The sequence below is a fragment of the Centropristis striata genome, chromosome 3, assembly GCF_030273125.1.
Source record: "Centropristis striata isolate RG_2023a ecotype Rhode Island chromosome 3, C.striata_1.0, whole genome shotgun sequence".
NCBI classification, from domain to species: Eukaryota; Metazoa; Chordata; class Actinopteri; order Perciformes; family Serranidae; genus Centropristis; species Centropristis striata.
Window position 1 is genome coordinate 31461824 of NC_081519.1, and position 20624 is coordinate 31482447.

Below are 20624 nucleotides of genomic sequence, written 5' to 3' on the forward strand. Positions count from 1 at the left end.
ATGGGAAATGTGGGTTGACACTGCAATATCTTAGTACAAAGCCTCATTTCAACACTCCTGTTTGGTGTGTGTGTGTGTGTGTGTGTGTGTGTGTGTGTGTAGGGAGCAAGAGATTTTCCTCTTAAAATCTTTCTTTTCCTTCCTCCTGTTTGTATTATTTTGTTCTTGAATGTAGAATACACAAATTACACTAAACTGGCTGAGCAGGCCCTAAATACTTCAAATTTGGTGAATTTATATATTTATATTCATAACATCATTATATTCCATTAAACAATGAGGTTAAGTTTATTGTAGTTTTTAGAAAAATGGTCAACAAATCCAACAGAAAGACCAAACCAATGCTGTCCCTGGCCAATTGGTTCCTACTTAAAAAAAATAACTATTTAAAGACGTACCACAAATATATAGTTTCATCTGGAGATCTATGTTATAAACTGATATTAAGCTGACGTAAATCTGATCCAGTCTGTTAGGAGCTCTACTCTGTTGCAGTGTTGCTCTCCTTTCCCACAGGCTATAGTCTGAGCCTTTCACAGCATAGTGCAAGTGACAATTAGAGTGTCCATCTATCCATTTTCCTTAACTGCTTTTCTGAACTCAGGTCGTGGGGGACTACAGCCGATCACAGCTGACTGGGCGAGAGGCGGGGTACACCCTGGACAGGTCACCAGACTATTGCAAGACTGTCACAAAGAGACAGACAATTCACTCCTCCTCATTCACTCCTACAGGCCATTTACTCACCAATCTAAGCTGCATGTCTTTGTACTGTGGGAGGAAGCTGAAACACCCAGAGAGAACCCACACTGAGGAGAACATGCATACTCCACATAGAAGAGCCACGAGCCAGATTCAAACCTGTGACCCTCTTGCTGCGGGGCAACAGTGCCAGCCGTTACACCACTGTGTAGCTCAATTAGTGTGTGTGAACTCTCTAGGTTGTGGCATTCCTGAAATCTAATTGGCCACCCCAATGTCAGCCTGATATATCAAAATACGGCTCACATAGGGCTGGCGCTTCTGTCTCCATTTTAAATCTAAAGTAAAAATATTAGTATCATATTGAACCAGACAACGCAAGGATTGGTACCAAAAAAGTTAGGGTGTTGTCTCACACCTAAATATAATAGAATGTGTCAATTTAATAGTCCTCTGTAACATCTATTCAATGAAAAATTTACAAAGACAATATATTTTATGTTCAAACTGATAAACTTTTGTTTTTGTAAATATGCACCCTGAATTATTTGATGCATTCATGTATTTATTTACATTCCCACATCATCCCTACTCTTTTGAAATCACAATTGTAGCTTGTCTAAAAGAGGGCTAAATAACGCTCAAAGGGGTCCCTTGACCTCTAATTTCAAGACAAATGAATAAAAACTATATGGGTACTCAAGAGTCTTTGCCTTTACAGACATGTCCACTTTATGCTAATCCCATGCATTTTAGGGCAGAAACCATGCGTTTTTCTCATGCAGGTTTATTTTGGCCTATTGTATTTCTGCATACTGGGGTCCCTAAACAGTCTAGGAAACACATATATCGGGTATGACTGAAAAGCTTTGACCCTTGTGGATCTCCAATCATAGCTATGCCGACGGCACCCAACTAATCCTTTCATTTCCCCAGTCCGAAACACAGGCAGCAGCACGCATCTCTGCATGTCTGGCTGTCTTCTCCCAGTGGATGTCCTCACACCACCTCAAACTCAACCTGGGAAAGACTGAGCTACTTTACCTCCCAGGGAAGGGTTCCCCCACCACTGTCCCTGGTTACGCCCCCTGGCCAAAACCCCTTGGCCACTTCACACCATGCAAAACTAATATGCTTTGTTCAACACCTGCTCCCTCAACAATCAAAGTGATATTCTAAAGGAGTTCATTCTACACAACAAGATTGACTTGTTCTGTCTCACTGAAACCTGGCAACAGCCACTGAATTTCCTCTCACTCAATCCGACTGCTCCCATGGATTTACATACTTCAGCAAACCCCGCACAGAGGGCCGAGGTGGCGGCATTGCTGTGGTACACCGACAGGACATAAACACTAGCCTCATCTCCATCCCACCTGCTCCTTCATTTGAACACCAGGCCTCAAACTCTCTGACACCACCCACCTCGTCGCAGCTGTTGTTTACCAGGGCGGTAAACCTAACCCATCATTTTTCTCTGACTTCCTGACTCAGCTCTGCTTTCTCACCCTCCATCCTCCTCCTTAGTGACTTGAACATACATCTTGACTCCACACCCTCCTCTCTCCCATCCCACATCTGACTTCACCAACTACTACAACCTCACCCTCTCCTCCTGCCTTGACTAGCTTGCACCCACCAGAACCAAAACAAGTCAAGTTTATTTATATAGAATATTTTATACGACAGACATAGACTCAATGTCCTTCAATAAATTAAACAAAAGAAAAAAGCCACTTCAGCCACTCCACTCCATGGTACACACACTCTCAAGCCTATAAAGACAACTTTCAACAATATAAGGGCTTTTTCCACTACTGGGCAATACCAGGAATGAGGCGGGTCTCACTCGCCGAACCGCCCCTAATTTGAATATGAGCAGTCTGGAGCCGGCTTTTGTCTGTCGAAGAGCAGGGTCTCTGCCGGCCCCTGCAGCTCGTTAACAAGAGTAAGAACAAGTCGAAGAGGCACAGTCCTCCTGCAGCAGTCTCTCCCAGCTGCAGTCACAGAGCCGGAGGGGATGTTAACCCCTTACCGTCCAGTTTGCAAATTGCTAATAGGCTAACAGTTAGCTCTGTAGCAGTACAGTGTGTATGTGCTGCTGCTGCAGGAGGTGTTCACTTAGATCTCCATTTGTTTATAGCGTACTGGATACTCTGTGCACAGTTAGCGATGCCGTTAATTCACGATCACTATGTTTATGATCAGCGGAGACCCTGTGCATAATTAGCCATTTTGCTTTGTTTATGATCCTCCCGAGTCTCGTAAATCCCTCTGGGGGCCTTTTTGTAGTGGAGACATGCAGAGTGAGTGGACTTTTGAGAGGGTGTGGCCTGAGACTTTCCCGGTGGCCACTGTTCCCCCTAAAGGAAACATGACTATAAAGATAGTTAGTTAGTACCTAACCAAACCAGAATATTTACTGCAGGTTTATGACTAGAACAACTTGACACACAGTGCTGAGCTGCATGTCAAACTTATCTTCAGGTTCAGGTTCTTCCAACAAAGAAGAACCTGGCTGTTTCTTCTTTTAATGGCTGAGGATCAGGATTGTTCAATCAATGCCACAGCCTAGTGTTGCTGATGTATACAGTTATTGCACACACAATTGTGGTGGGACAGATGAAGAGCAGATCTGATCAATAGGAGGCATGTGGCAATCTCTTTGGCCTCTTCTTGTACCTGACCCCATGCTGGGACTCTCCTCTGAACCCCCTGCAGGCACACTGATCCCTCCTATGGAAAGAATGAGGAGGTAAAAGTCGAAGGCTCTCCTTCTGTCTGCCTTTGTCTACCTGTGGACTCCTCAGAGCCTGACTTCACATTAAAAGGCAGTCTGAAATGGATCAGTAACTACAAAGAAGCCATGCAGATCTGTAAATAAACAACACTGTTCTCTTTTCTTTGAATCCTCTGAGACTGACGTGGGCCTCAACAGGCAGCAGAGCTCATTGTGCTCATTTGAAGACTGACAGTAAATTTCCCTTTAAATTCACTCATAAATATGTCAGAAGATCTTTATATACTTTAAACCTTTGAACTGAGAAAAAAACAAAAACAACTTTGAGATGAATAATGAGCTCTTGATAATAGATTCAGAGGGAAGTAGATTGAGAGAAACATGAAAGGCTGCATAAATACCATGTGTAAATGAGAGAATCTATATGCCTGGTTCAACAGTAAAACTAGCCTATGTCAACTGTATGTTGGATAGGTAGACCTGTGTTAAAGAAATCAGCTAGGATTCAGAATTCTGGTTTCTGCCTACAGACATGAATCTTTTCTTATCTGAGACGAGACCAACAGAGATTGAGACTTGCTGGAGAAGTTGGGGCTTAATTATCTTGCTCAAGGGCAGTGCAATAATCTGCTTCTGTGCTGTTGTACTGACCCAATTCAAAGCGTTTTAAGTACCAGTTTTTACAATAAACTGAGGAAAGTAAAAAATATATATTATTTTAACAAGCTGCTGAAATTAGTAACTTTTATATTAAACTGCATTTAGTTCTCATTCTTTTACTTGTTGGTAGTGCATTTCTATGTGAGTGTACTACACGCCACCCCAATTGGAAAGCTGTAAAACAAAACAAAATACCCAATGAAAATTGCTGATTAAATATTAAGCAGACTTTGAGTTAAGATTTGAGTTGCTTATGCATTTTACAGTTGAAAGGTGCTTATGGAATAGTTAGGGGTCATGAGCACATGTACAAATAACACTGCCATTTGAATGTTCATGATGTAGTGGAACGACAATTAAATCATATAAATGTGAAGTTAAATATGAGACAGACATCATTACACCTATAATGGTTACACTCACATTTCACAGAGTCTGGCTTCAATTCACCACCAGTTTCTGTAAATTTGGGTACATTTTGTCAAGTTTTTTTTTTCTTTTTCATAATTCCCACTTTATGCATCGAAACCATGCTCATTTCAAGCCCTTTTTGTGTGTAACAGCAGTTATAAATGTGGCCCCTGGTTTAGTGAGCTTTGTGAAGATTGCATATACCTTTAATAACTGCATCATAACTAAGCATCAAAGCTCATGATACTTTTTAATCATGAGCTAGCTCAGTCCTAGCCCCACACAGGTCTGTATGTGACTGACTGACTGACCAAGTGAGTGGGTGAGTGAACTATTTTGTTCAGGGTGCGGGGCTGCTCGAGTCTGCTCGTCCACTGTCCTCTTCTACATCTGCGGCACATGCCTGTTTTCAAACATGTTGCCATTGGCCTAGTAAAGACAGTGCTTTTACTTCAATCATTTCATTTTTAAAGGTAATCATTAATACCCAAGCACTGAGTGGTCCAAAAGCACTATTGTTCCTCTGGGGGACGTGTCAATCACTGAGCTGCTCTCTGGGAGTTTTGATCAATGCAAGGAGATAAAGTCACTATGTTTAAACGCATATAGAGCAGTATATCTGTGTTATGTATACAGCTGTCTGAGCAGAAAACCCCTCTGTAAACAAAAATAGACTTGACACGTAAAAACAAGACACCTAAGGTGCATGACTTATTCCCTCAGTGGGGATTGACACATAATTGAATGGAATCCAGAGTGATCTGTGAGATGCCAAGTTGATGGACGAGGGGTTTATTATACCATTGGGCATATTTATACTTGTTGGTATTCACATCAAAGACACACATCACATTACTATTCCTATAACACATTGTCCATAAAATCGCACTGAGCAAACGCAGCCAGCCATATACTACGTTTTGACCTTGTCTTGTATCTGTACAGGAGGACACTATGGAAGAACGCACATTAGCTCTGTAGCCACTTTCATCGTGCCGTTTGATTCCGGGACATTTAGGGCTCTGCAACGTCTCGCCTCTACTATGAACCCGCCCCAAGCTGGATGCCTGGATCAAATGATCCCACCAATTTTCCACCTCCAGAGGTAGTCAAAGAGGCAGAAAATTGGTGGGACTGTTGGAAGCTGGACCACTATGTACAGGACATCGGGGCGAAGCGGGATATTTGACATCGCGCGTGACGTCTAACACACACCACCCACTTGGTCCGACAGTCATCGAATCCCTGTTCAGCTGCACAACAACTGCGGCCGCCAGTGCTAACTGTGTACATCATCCGCTTATTGTAAACAAACCAGCATTGCTTGTCCGCTGAGTGTGAGATCGCCAAGTGAACACATCCTGCTGCAGCACATACATGCTGTACTGCTACAGAGCTAACTGTTAGCTTATTAGCAGCTGCTGCTCTGACTATCGTCTCCTCCCACTATCCTCCCACCTCGTTCCGCGATGCCAAACAGCATTATGAAAGGACACAAATGTCTTCGCGGGATCACTATGAACACCCTGAGGTAAAAGCCGGCACAAATCTTTGTGGCAATATAGCGGGACATTGGCGGGACTGCACTATGAAAGGGACTTATGAAAAGGTGTTCTACTATTGCCTGGGAAACAAATGTTTACAGATAGAAAAAGAGACCTCCAGGTGGGCAAATGTACCAAATGAGTCTGTGGATCCAATGATAACCCAATGAGATGAAGACCTTTGTAACATTGATACTTTTCATTTACTTACTTATTATCAAGTTGCAGTGTAATCCAGTCAAAATATTTGTCTGGTTATCAGCTTTGACTAGAGGCTTCTAAACCTTGTGGGTATGAAGCAGCAGGCAAGTATGAGAGGAGGCTTGATTGAAGTCCTTCCCCTGGTATAACAAAGAACAGAGACGTGGTGCTGTAGAGGGAAAAGGCAGAAATATTCACACTTACACATCAAAGCGAAGGTTCTGCTTCTCTTCAAAGAAGAAATCAAGGACAAACTTCCTCACAAAGTCGGGGTTCAGCGTGTTATCGATCACTTCTGTCCGACCAAACTGTTGGAAAGACAGAGAAAAGAGACAGAGAGAAAATATGACTCGGTGATATTAATGCCCAATCTTTATTTTTGTTAGGGAATGTAAATAACTTGGATTGAGTGTTTCCAACGTTAACTGTTTTTCTGGTTTGGTCTCATAACTTTGACCCTTTCACTGTATTTTCACTTAATAGTTTACTCAACAGTTTATTTGAACGTTTTGTTCAGGAAAAATGTCTTGTTCAGTGTTTGGTTGGACCAACAGACACTCCAAGGAGTTGCTGGTCATTTTTCTGAGGTCAGTAACATACTTTGTTGTTGTTTTTTGCTAGCCAAAATTAACATCCCAGTTAATGCTCCAGTTAATGCTAACATAAATTAGCAGCCACTTCGCTCAGTCAGGTTTCCGGTGTAGAGAGGCTACAGTGTCGTTGTAAAGCTCCTTCCTGGAAACAAAATGGCAACGAGTGAAACGCCAAACTCGATGCTTCAAACGGGACACAAACCAATTTATTTATTTATACAGTCTATGATATTTACAAGTCAAGAATTAGCACAAACTCAATATAAAGTCAATATCACCACAAGTCCAACAATGACTCTTTTCATCTTCAAGTGCACGAATGGCAAAGCATACACAAAGACCCAGTAACAGGTATTGTTTACCGTTAGTACTGCATACATGTACACTGCACTTCCACTGAGCCCCTGAGAGAAAACCATAAGTCATAACTATTTAAGTAGTTAACTTGATTAAAGCAATTAAAACAATATTGTAGTCATGAACCTGCAAAATATATATTGCCACATTTTAGTGCTAGACATTTATCGGGCCAACTTTTGATCTACTCATCACTCTCTTTTGCACTTGTCTCATTAAATAGATTTGCAGTTTTTCCTAGTTTAAAAAATAAACACACAAACACCCACTAAATGGACTGAAAAATTAAATTAAGTGGAAAAATGATCCTGTATGCTTCTGGAGCGCTAACTGCATCAGTCATGCAGGGTGCACAAATCTTTGGAGCAAGACTCAGCTCAATAATCATGGTGTAGATGAGAGGATTCTCTTACAGAAGCAGCAGAGCCTGTCCCATTTCCTGTGACAGAAACTACAGCCAACACGACACAAGAGAACAAGACAAGGATAAAGCTTTTTCTTTTAAAAGACTACTGACTCATCTATATGAAAAGACAGTCAGAAAAGCATTAGGCTACTGGTTCAAAAAATATCAGATGTAACATGAGATGCTCATTGAAAAGGGTACGTTTACTTGAAAGCTTAGCATTAATTGCTAATGTAACATTACAGAACATCTTAAGCTTTTTACTTAATTACGTTGAGCTAAAACGCAACATTTCCACTGGCTATTGAGTAAGACACTTCTGTAGCTAGCTAGTTTACCTCAGCATCAGATTGTGCTGTGAAGCCTTTAGTCTTGAGTATGTCAGAAGGAGAAACAATGTAGTGGAACATTACATTTCCCAGTCAGAGATTCTCCAGCAAGCTCTACGGTAAGTATATATTGTAAATAATAACTGTTACTGAACTACCTATACAGACTCGGTTGTTTGTCTTTTGATTCCCTGATTTGTGTTGTTTTGGAGAGGCCTTTTGAGTTGACATTCTTATTAGGGCTATTTCTACTACCGGGCAATACCCGGAGGCAGGTTTTTGTCGGGACTTTTATTGTCCCTGTCGAAGAGCAGGGTCTTTTTCTCCCCTGAAAACAGCCTGGTTACTGATTGGATAGATCACTGAGTGGAAGGTGACGTAGTACTCTACACGACAACAACAAATGCCATTTGTAAAAGCCGGCGAAGTTTTGCCAACTTAGCGACTTTGTTGCTGAATTTAGCAACTCTTCAGACCCCCTTAGCGATTATTTTTCAAGCGACTGGAGACAAATCCAGCGACTCCTTCTTACTCTTCTTAACGAGCCGCTAACAAGCCGGAGGCCGGCTTGTTAAAAAGAGCTGCCGTTAGCGGCAGTTAGCTACAGTTAGCTCTGTAGCAGTACAGTGTGAATGTGCTGCTGCTGCAGGAGGTGTTCACTTAGCGATCTCTGTTTGTTTACAACAAGCACCGGACACTCTGTGCACAGTAAGTGATGCTGGTTAATTCACAATCACTATATTTATGATCAGCGGAGACTCTGTGCATAATTAGCCATGCTGCTTTCAGCTGCTGATGTTGTTCACAGTTAGCGACGGTGAAAACCATACGTCACCTCCAGAGTCTCTAAATCCCTCTGGGGGCTAACTTGTAATGGAGACATGCAGAGTGAGCGGACTTTTGAGAGGGTGTGGCCTGAGACTTTCCCGTTCGCCACTTTCCCCCTAGTCGAAACACGGCTAATGTGGTTGTGAACTTTAATCGGGACTGAACTGTTTTCCCTTCGGATCAACCCATATCAAGTTTACCAAATATCAACTTGTGGTTACGACCCACTCTCCTTCTGCAAAACCCACTCATTTTAGGGCCACATATCAAGATAGTTTAGTTTGTTTAACTCTGACTCCAGCTTCTTTGAAGAATATAGATCTGTATGTAGTTTGACCCAAACATGGCAAGCACATATGTAGTGTGGCAGATCACCCTGCCTTTAACACAAAGTACCATCATTAATCATAAGTGTGCAGTTAAGGGTAGCCTGGTATCTTCTAATGATAGCCTGGTGGGTGCACATACTAGAGCTAAAATTAGAAATAGTGGATCATTAACATTTACACAGTTTATGTACATTTGTTGTTTGTTATGCATTATTTTCTTACCGCCCGCAGTACTTCCTGGTTGGTGAAAGGACCCGAGGACAGTGAATGCTGCCCTTTTTTTTGCCTGTGTAGAATGTGGGACAAACCAATGTTCCTCTTTGTTTCAGGGCTTATTGGTTGAAGTATTGTACCATGTTGATGTCCAATGTACATATGTCAACATTTAAACATGAAATTATGATTTAATGGCCTGGAATGGTCTGTTCCAGAGGGAGGAGCTTAGGCTTTATATTGGGAGTTTTTTGCTTACTTATGGTAGTTGCTGGGGGACTGCTGAGCTGTGCTGACACTCCCATATAGAAAACGTATTTTTGTTTCTGCTTTTTGGTAGATTTATTTTGATGTAAATAGTTCTTGTGGTTAACCATAATAAATGGGATTTTTGCACCTTCACATCTTTCTAAGGCATTTTTTTTAGTTTTCCCTTACAAATTGTTTTTTTGGGGGGAATTTTTCCAGTCTGCCAAACGGCAACCTAGTGCCTAGTGCCTTCATTGTTTCAAAGTCTTGTGGAAAAGTTCCTCAAAAAGTGCCTGAGCTTTTAGCACCATGGACAGTGGCTTTCATTTCACTGGAGACCTGGTGGTCATCTACTGTAGTTTATTTCAATGGCCATTCTGCCAACAGCATCACCTTCTTCATAGGCAGAGAATTCTCCAGCAGGGCACAAATGCAATGAAAAGTCATCAAAGGAGAGAAAGTCTCCCTCAGTTGTGTGATAAATAAGTTCATATTCTCTGTGACATTGCTCACCGTCTTCAGTGTGTTGAAGTGCAGCAGCCTCCTGATAACAAATCTGCCTGAAATAGATCAAGTTTGTTCCCAAAGGTATCCAGATTTTCCTTTAAATCCACCATGAATATTTCTTTCCCCGGTAGTTGCAGGTTGAGTGCATTCAAATAGGAAAATCGGCCTGCTAAAAATGCTTCTCCTTTTGATTTATAAAATCCAAAACTTGATCCCTGAGTTCAGTGAAGCGCTTCATGGCTTTGCCCTACTCCTGTCATTATAGAGTAAGAAGTCATGGGGAGTATCTTGAGATTCCAGCACTAATTTGCTGAAGAGGTGATACTGCAGACTCAAATTTCATCCAATTAAGTTCATTATGTTAACTATTTGGTTAATGAGACAGTGGGGTGTATTCATTTTGATAGTAACATTCTTAATCCTGCTCATTAGACCCCATTTATGCCAACCATGGCAAGAGCACCACCTGTTGCCTTTTCCTAATGACAAGTGCATTTAAAATAGCTCCTTTTTTGAAGAACCCTGCCGAAGTTAAACTGCCAGGACGTGGATACGGTGGGTGTTGACTTCTCTCTTTCAGTTAGAGTCAGTGAATAGTTTTGCTGGTGTGGGAATATCCAGCTTTCAATGTGATAATTTTTCTGCATTACGCCTCTGACTACTCAGGCTATGACTCTTTGAAAGTTGCATTCCTTGTGTTATTGTGACACCTAAGTTTATATTCTTTTTGCAATGATTATTTCATTACAAATGAGGCATACAGGTTTAACTTAAACTTTAAACTTTAAATTTGGCGAGATGAATGTGTACTTATCAGCTCATTTTTCATTAAAACTTTAAATTTCCATGACACCTTTCCACTAGCTCTCTACCCAACCTTTTCTTTCATTAAAAGAGGATAGGTTATGGTTTGGTTTTAATAATGTACCATTAGGGAAATTAAAATGTGAAGATCATAGAGAGCAGAGAAGGGCTGCAGAACTGCTGTTCGCTGCTCAGTCAGACGTTTGACAAAGAGAAACAGCAGCATAACTTAATTCATTATTTCAGAAGCTTCAGGTCTATAACTACAGGAAGGCTGTTCCAGAGGTGTGGACCATATCGATTAAGGGATGTCTCACCATTTTGGTTCTGAGGGGTGATGATTGATGACTAACTCACCTTTTCCAGTCATGTCGCCTCTGTTGCCCAGTCATTGCACTTTACAACATCAGAAAAATCAAAAGTAAACTAAAGAAACTAAAGAAATCAAAAAAGTATCGATACAAAAACGTTGTCAGATACTATACTCATTTTCAAAAGTATCGATGTAGCACGTAGTATGCCCATATTACGTTAATTGACACAGTGTCAGTATACATAAGCATAGAGTTAATACGTTTACATAAATGTTGTTGGCTGGAAAGTGTTATTTTCTCTCTTGAAGTCCCAGAATGAAGCAGAGAAAAGTCGACCTGCAACCAAACAGCAACACACACAGCTGAGTCCTCTTTTTTAATGAAGCTTGCTTAATATTATGCACAGCATACAACCTCAAAATATTGTTCTAATTGTTATTGTATTGATTTATTTTTTGCACTGCCTCAGACCTGAAGCTTGTTATCATAGTTGCAGTTTCTTTTTGCACAACTGTTTTTATTATAAATATTTAACCTGTGGTTCTGTTCATTTTTAAATGTTGCATTTTTCTTGTTAATAAAAATATTTCTGTTAAATTTTGGGCTCTTTGTTTTTATCTTTGTGGCATCGAAAATGGTATCGCATATCGAATATTTTCCTGAGTATCGGTATCGAGTTGAAAATTTTAGTATCGTGACAACCCTACTTGACACAAGCTGTCGTCATCTCAAAAACTGTAACGCCCTCCTGACGGCCTGCCAGCCTGCACAATAAAACCGCTTCAGATGATCCAGAACATAGCAGTGCTCCTAGTCTCCAACCAGCCGAAAAGGTCACTTGTCACACCGCTGCTCATAGAGCTCCACTGGCTACCTGTTGCAGCCCGCATCAAATTCAAATCTCTAATACTCGCCTATAAAGTTGTCTCCGGTACTGCACCCAGCTACTTGAACACCCTGATACAGGCATATGCTACCTCATGACCGCTGTGCTCTGCCACTTGTTGGTCCAAGGCAATCAAACTCTTTGCATTTCTTGTTCCCCGCTGGTGGAACCACTACCAGTTCCTACTAGAGCAGAGGCGTCCCTCTCTACCCAAGACCCAGTTCTTCAGAGCGCATCTTCTCTCCTAGCACCACATGACAATTCTACTCCTTAAATAATCCAATCCACTTTATTTATATAACAAAATTTTAGCAAACACTAGGTTTCCAAAGTGCTGCACAAACAATAAATAGATAACACAATACAAAGAGATGTAGTAAACAATAGAACAGTAAAATGCAATAAGATAAAATAAATTAAAAATAGGATAAAAATAAATAAATAAGATGTAAAATGTACTGCCCGCACAAAATAAAATATGCATGTATACAAATAAAAACAAAAAATCATAAAATCAACACTCTACTAGGTGTTAAAAGCCAACGAGAAGAGGTCACTAGCACTAGCACTTATTGCTGCACTAATGGCTCTTATTGCACTAAACCTTGATTGTTCCCTTTTTTCCTGTAAATCGCTTTGGATTAAAGTGTCTACTAAATGACTAAATGTAAATGTAAATGTTCTGAATTTTGGGATTATTAAAATGCCGCTACCAGAAGACCAGAAGACAATCGGGCCTGTATCGGGGCGTCGGTTCGCACCCCAGGAAAGGTAAATGACTGGAGTGTCCTAAAGCAAGGCACCTAAGCAAAACTGAATCTTAATCTTAACCCATAAGAACCCAGACCCAGTTATCCTTAAAGGATGTGTTCTATAAGTGGACCACATGGAACACATTTCTGATGTTGTTGTTTTTTAATTCTACCCCTAAATGTCAAAGATTTGTGATGTGACATAAATGTTACAATGGACGTGTATGGTATTTATGTTTACAATATTTCTTATTTTAAAATAGAAAAAAACTAGACACATTTTCTGCTTACAGAGACACAAATTTACCTTTTTTCTTTTGCATCTCCATAACATTTATCAAAATTGTGACTTTAATTTGTGCAAGAAATATGGTCAGAACAAGTTAAATGCAATACAGGACACCCTATTAACAGATTAGAATTGTTAAATGCGTTTAAATTTAGCCTCGTCACAAAAAATAAGCTTTTTAAAATTAGCTACTTTTTCACATTTCTGTTTCCAGTCAGACACATATTTTGGAGAAGTCACTTCTTGTCACAGTCACATGACCACCACACCAGGGTGTTTAGTATACGTCTTTTAGGGATTTAATGAGTTAAGTTGAAGCATAAAGCTGAATATGGGAGATTATAGAAGATTTAAAGTGTTTGTTACACGGGTGTCACCATGGGTTCTTATGGGTTAATATAGATAAAACAATCAGAGTTCTACTGGTTATTCTACATAACAAGTACTTTACTTCTTTACCTTTACTTCAGTAAGGTTTTGAGTGCAGGACTTTTATTTGTGGTGGAGTCATGTCACACTGTAGTACTTGTACTTTTACTTAAGTAAGGGATCTGAATACTTCTTCCACCACTGCATACTATACTGTACAGTACAGACAAAGAGAAGGGCTCCTCCCTCCTACAGAAAGCAGTCCTGGAGTGTGGTGGTGTGGCGTCTTGCTGTTGTGGACAGAAGCTTAACGGCTCTGCTGACAGTTGCCTAAACACGCAGCAGTCACACCCCACCCACAACCCCACTGATCCTTAAAACAGAGCACTTTGTTTCATATTTAGTTGTTAACTGTTCTCCCTCTTCACAGTGGAAGAGCTCTGGCATGCAAGAGAAAGGCTCATGGTGTTCCCACTGGATTTAAGAGCCTTAAAGAGAGGGGTCTTGGCTCACTGTTGCATCACAATCTTTTGATCCAGCAGTGACAGCATCAAACTGGAAAACCATACTGCTTGCTGCCCATTGTAAATAACAAGAGAACTGGTTTTTAAAAAGATGTCACTTTACTTTCATTTGTTTGTTTGTTCCTTTAAGACAAATAGGGAAGCAGAGAGCACCAAAAGCATAAATCCACAGGCATAAAATAGACATACACTGTAAAAAAAAATAACAACCTGTTTTTACGGTAAAAAAACTGGCAGCTGTGGTTGCCAGAACTTTCCAATAATAAATACGGTGCAACTTTTTTTAATATTACGGTAAAATGATAGTAACACTGTTGATTTCACGTTTAAGATTGCCATTTTATTCCATATTTCAGTATAAAAAATAAAAAAGTGTTTCAATCAAAAGAAACGCTGTTCTGCCATATAACTGAAAATACTACTGTGAAATAGCCAAGGATTTGCTTAACTCAAAATCCGTGGAATAGCCACGGAATCACTCAAATTTCCGTGAAACTGACACGGATTTCGCTACAATGCATGTCATATCCCGTGGCTATTCCAACATACAAAGTGATTATGTACCTTCACTGAGTGAATATTTAGAAAAAAAAACATATATTTCTCACAAGAAATGTGATCAAAATCCATTTTTATGCAGAAACTAAGTCAAAATATTGATTTTTTTCACTAAAAATGAGAGAACTGTCCACCATGTTTTTTGTTCTGACCGCCGGGACCTTGAAAGTCACGTGACTTGGAACAAACCAATAGGAAAAAATATCCATGGAATAGCCACGGGATATGACTGTCATTAACTTGCATTGTAGCGAAATCCGTGTCAGTTTCACAGAAATTTGAGTTATTCCGTGGCTATTCCACGGATTTTGAGTTAAGCGAATCCGTGGCTATTTCACGGATTCCTGTGAGACCAGGTTCTTTAGGAGGCCTTACAATAATTACCTCCATACTGAAATCTCTATATGCAGTTTTCACTCTAAAAGAAACCAAATGAACACATTTCCCAAAAACCTGAAGTATTCTTTTAATGCATTAACCAAGCAGACATTTAGATTAACATCAGAATAATCCAAGGTTTATATGATCCCTTTCAGTAACTTAAATCCCAACAGGAAAGATATTTCACACCAGCACCCCCACCCAGCTGCTGCAAGCCAATCAACAAAAATAATGAGTGCCCTTGGATATGTCCCTATTGTCCTTGCACAATAGAGAGTTGCATCACGTTCAATCAAACGCATGATGCAACAGAGTAATAGAAGAGCCTCTGCTAATTTCAGAAGACCCTTCCTCTTTGTGGCTAAGGAGTGTTACAAAGCTTGGAGGGTTTCCTGCACGAAACAAACCCACAGAGAAAAACTGTGTGTGTGTGTGTGTGTGTGTGTGTGTGTGTCCTCCAGCAGCAGTGTCGTGTGAGCAGCAAAACAGCCTGGCGGCATCAAGGCAATCAGGGCAGCTTTCTCTATATCTGAGTCTGCTGCATCTGTAATGAAGTGTCTACAAGTGGAGGAGATATTACACGGAGAGAAAGGAGGACAAAAAGACAGACAGAGGGAGTTTTTCCCCATAGACCAGGGCTCCAGAAATGAGAAATGCAGGTAACACCCACAATGTGGACACAGTATGTCAGTTGAAATGGGAATAACATCATTATTGTTACTCCCCACAAGTTGTTAAAAAAGTAGGTTAGCATGGCTGTGTGTGCCTCCTGGGGGAACAGGTTAGGCTGGCAGTCAGGAACTGTCAGAAATGAGCTAATGAAGCAAGAAAAAGGCAGACATTTCAGGTGAAAACACTTAACATGTTACAGAAGAATAACTTTTTATTTTTCCAGACCAAGCTTTGTTAGTTTTGGTTTTTTGAATGGATTACATTTCCATCACAAAAGAATGATAACACTGATAAGAGTGTTTGATGTTACATTCCCTTTGTCAACACATATCATATTTTAGAGGAGGTCTGATTGGATTGAACTCAGTCCAGAGACACAAGTGAACAGCTATTGGTTCAAACAACATACGTTCTCCTAATGCAAAATTTAAATGAATAATACATGACAAGTTTAAAATGTTCAAGCTGTCTCCCTTATCCCCACATGTGGTATTGGTCAAAAATATAGCCTCAGTTGAGTTAAAAGAGATATTAAATTTCCTTATTAAGTTGTTTTCGTGTTAACAAAATGTTCAGACATGGAGAAACATTAGGGTTAATCTGATTCCTGGCCAGCTAATGTCAAATATCCTTTACTCTATACTATCTACTCTCTTAGATCTCCACCTGCTCCTGAGGAAAATATTTTGGTCTCCTGCTGTGAGATAATCCACTTTCTTCACCAGCTCACGTTGTCTGCAGTTCGGTTAGTGGATTTATCAGATACTTTTTGTATATAAATTCAAGACTGTGCTTATGAGAGAAATAACAACATTAGTTGCTTTTTGCAAATGCCTAAACCAACCTACTGTATGTTTACTGGACAAGGACCTCTAGTGGTGAGATTATTTCCGCTTTTGGCTGCATGTACGTGTGTATCTGTCTGTCTGTCTGTCTGTCTGTCTGTCTGTCTGCAGCTAATATCACCTACTACTGGACGAATCAGCTGAATATCTGTTTTGCACATGTATGACTGTCTGCTGAAGGACCTGCCAAGATTTCAGTGAATTGTAATTTTTTATAAACCTGTTTTATTGATTGTTCTGTAACAACCGACTCCTCACTCCTCCAGCCTGTAGGGGTGCAAGTCAGTAACAACTGCTTCAGTTACAGAGCAAAGGCATTTCCTGCAACCAGCAAAGCCTAAAAAGCCTTTTTGGTCTCTGTACAGGCGGCAATCTCCGTGTCTGAACCAGGAAGTGCCTTAAGCTGCATTCAACTGAAAATTCCAGCAGGGGGCGCTACGTTTGGCTGCAAAAAAGTCTGCCCATTCATTTCAGTGCAAAATAAGAAAGCTTCTCACTTGATTTATTACCTCAGAAAATATTTTTCAGGACAACACTATGGTCTCAATCACTAGTAAAAAAAAATCTTGTTCAAGACAATTTCATGTTAATAGTTCAAATAATGGCCCCATTTAGAAGAAAATAGAAGATAAAGAATCATATGATTTGGGGCGTGGCTACCTTTGATTGACAGGTCACTAACAAGGCGAGCCGTCATCAGGAGAGAATCAGAACAATGCGTATCCAAGGCAACGTGTCAATAAAGTTATATATAACGCTATATAGATATAAAAAAGGATGTTTACCAGATTGGTCTCATGACCCTTTCACTGTATTTTCACTTAATGACACTTTATTTGAATGTTTTGTTCAGTAAAAATGTCTTGTTCAGTGTTTGGTTGGACTAACAGACACTCCAAGGAGTGGCTGCTCAGTTTTCTGACTTCAGTAACATACATTTTGTTTTTGTTTTTTGCTAGCCAAAACTAACATCCCAGTTAATGCTCCAGTTAATGCTAACATGAATTAGCAGTGACTTCTCTCAGTCAGGTTGAGGTGTAGAGAGGCTGTAGTCAGTGATCAGATCCCTCTCCTCCTCCACAGTCCAGATATGGTCTGCTCCCCGTATCGGAAACAAGATGGCGACGCAAGATGGCAACGAGTGGAACGCTGAACTCGCTGCTTCCAACGGGCAGTCCACAAACCAACAGGTGACGTCACAGTGACTACGTCCATTATTTATATACAGTCTATGTCTCTGCAGCAGAAGTCCATCACTGTACATTTGCGGAACCTTATGCTTTTAATTTTAGTGCCCTGATAGTTTGACAGCAGGATCACATTTGTGTTAATTCATGTTACTTGTGTGAGACACCAGTGTAAACAATACCACCAGTATTGTTAATTTTCATCAGTAACTGTGGAAGTTCCAGGTACATTGGAAAACCAAACAGCCCCCTCCCTCATTACCCCCACTGAGGTGCCCTTGAGCATATGTTGCATCACGTAACACTTGTCCAGACAAAGAAAGTCTAGTATGTTATCACAAGTCTTTCTAAGCTGCCTCTTGATCTGCTGTCTGTCTGACCAGCAAGCAAGCTGAATAAAACACTTTTACCAAGAATAGACTCATGGGCTGATTAATTTAATTCCTCTTCCTGTTTTCTACCAACAGCAACTGTGAGTTTGTTAAAACCATGAGGATGAGCCCTCCCTAACCATGTCTTGTGCCTTAAAAATCTAACCCAGATTGGGTTTTTTTAAACAGCAAAAGCTATATTTACTTTCACAGTGTTAATCACTAAACACATTGTGGATTTTTGCGCTCTAACAAACATGTTAAATGCATTTTCTTGCTCATAAAATATCGGCAAAGCTAATTTGAATCTTGCATTGTTTTTTTATCCATGTTTACTTGCTAGCAGTTCTGTGTTTTTGCTGGCACATTTCTGAGTGTAACCAGCATGTGAGTGTGAAATTATTGTAAGAAATGTGTATTGTGTCTCCCACATGCTCTTCAATGGTGGTGTTGGGAAAGGGAAGTGTTTGTGTCTGTGTGTCCTCTGGGACAGGCACAGTTTATCTGCATGTACTGCTCACTCTGCAGTGACAGACACAGCAAAATTTACCTTTAACACATTTGACACCTATAAAATTGCACATCCCCCCTCCCCTCGTTTGAAATGGTCTATAGAGCCAATGGGTGTTGCTCGGTTGGTAGAGCATTCATCCAGTGATCGGAGGGTTGCTGGTTTGATCCCTGACCATGGCAGCCTACATGTCCAGGTATCCTTGAGCAAGATACTGAACCCCAAATTGCTCCTGATGCTGCGTTCATCAGTGTGTGAATGAATTCCCAATGGTGGTAGGTGGCACCGTTTACGGTAGCCTCTGCCACCAGTATGAATGTGTGTGTGAACGGGTGAATGAGTGCAGTCTGTAGTGTAAATCGCTTTGAGTGGTCGCAAATTGACTAGAAAAGCGATATATAAGTGCAGGTCCATTTACCATTACCACTACGGTGACCCTGAAGTGCAAATCACAATGGCAAATCAGAAAACACAACGACAAATCAAAAAACACAATGGTAAATTATTTGCTGTTGTGTTTTCTGATTTGCCGTTGTGATTTGTACTTCAGGTTCACTGTACAGCACTAATGCTTGTGTGCACAACGTGTACCCACTCATACTCACATCACATTATTCCACAATGGCCAAAAACTCCACAGAGTACCTTTGACTGTGGCAGTTAACATATAAAATATATCTTTTGTTGCTGGGAAGGTAGGCGAGAGTAGACGAGAGTGGGGTTAGTCGACTGTACAACTACAGTAATACGCTAAAAGAAGTTGAGATACTCCTTGGTTGGTTACCCAGGGGTACTGGGGAAAGTGAACCCAGCAATTACTTTGGTGCACGCTGTGATATTTAATATTTCAGCTCATTTAAAGAGAAATCAGCATGATAATTCTCTGTAGGTTTGTCGATGCAAGCAATTCTGTTTAAGTTAGTCATTTGATCGATTTTTGGTATAAATATTGATAAGCAGAGCTATTAAAATATTTGGGGAAATGAACAGAGGAACCCAGAGAGAGTTCATATATTCAGTTTGTTTGGCGGGCCTAGTGGCCCTTAGCAGCTGCTTAGTCTGCATATGCCTCAGGCCAGCTCTGTGCTGTTCCCCAATAACAAGTAGTGCAGGAGATACTTTTCCATTATTAAACACCATCTACAACCAATCTGACATTTCCATCCCTTATAACCAGACGATGTGGATACACATTCTAGGAAATGCCTCAAAGAGTTGACAGTCTATATTTAATGACAAAGAGAAGACTCCTGTAAACATAAACATTGCCCACCTTCCAGGGGCCTCATGTATCAATGGTGCGTAAGCACAAAAACATTGCGTACGCTGTTTTTCCCGCACACATCACATGTATGAAAAGTAAACTTGCCGTGAGAATGTGCGGACCGCCCCGCAACCTTTCGAGGTGCCGTGAGAATGTGCGGACCGCCCCGCAACCTTTCGAGGTGCCGTGAGAATGTGCGGGGGCACCGCAAACTTTTGTTTGGCGGAAACTACTGTCTTTTATGCTCTATTTAAAACGTGTTTCATATCTAAACTCAAACTACACACAACTGGCTTTGTGTTTACTGGTTTATAGCTCTTGGTAAATGGAGGAAAATGCTGTTTTCCACCCTCAATAACCTGTTATAAATATGATAGGATAGATGATTTTTTCTTCATCTATCATCATATTTTAGACTTCACCTGCGTACTGCTGCTTACTTGTGCAACAATAGTATGTTGAAGTCTGTATGTTTTGATGTTAAGATTGTATATTTTCTTAAGTCTATATATTCTGCTATTTCCACTTTTTTTATAGATACCAAATTTCCCTCCAGGGATCAATAAAGTACTTGTGATTCTGATTATGGACTGTCATTTGCATGTCATCTACATATTCATTTTCGGGAGGAGCCGAGGCGTGGTTGGTGGCTCGTGCATGTGCGCTCAGTTCCAGCTGGTTGGATGTATCAAGGAAAGGTGCGCAGAACATGGCGCAGGAACAGTTTGATACATGTGGAGGTGAGTTTGCGTACGTACTTTTCTAGTTTTGGGAGTACGCCATCTTTCAGTATGAAAGCTACGCACTCATTGATACATGAGGCCCCTG

At 40.6% G+C, this 20624-nt stretch overlaps 1 protein-coding gene across 1 annotated transcript in view; it reads right to left on the minus strand.

Moving 5' to 3' along the window:
* Positions 1-20624, minus strand: part of LOC131969091 (copine-9-like) — a 187009-nt gene that overhangs the window by 119498 nt on the left and 46887 nt on the right. The window contains exon 4 of the mRNA XM_059330229.1: positions 6463-6566. Coding sequence (XP_059186212.1) covers positions 6463-6566 — 104 coding nt within the window. The remainder of the gene's footprint in view (positions 1-6462; positions 6567-20624) is intronic.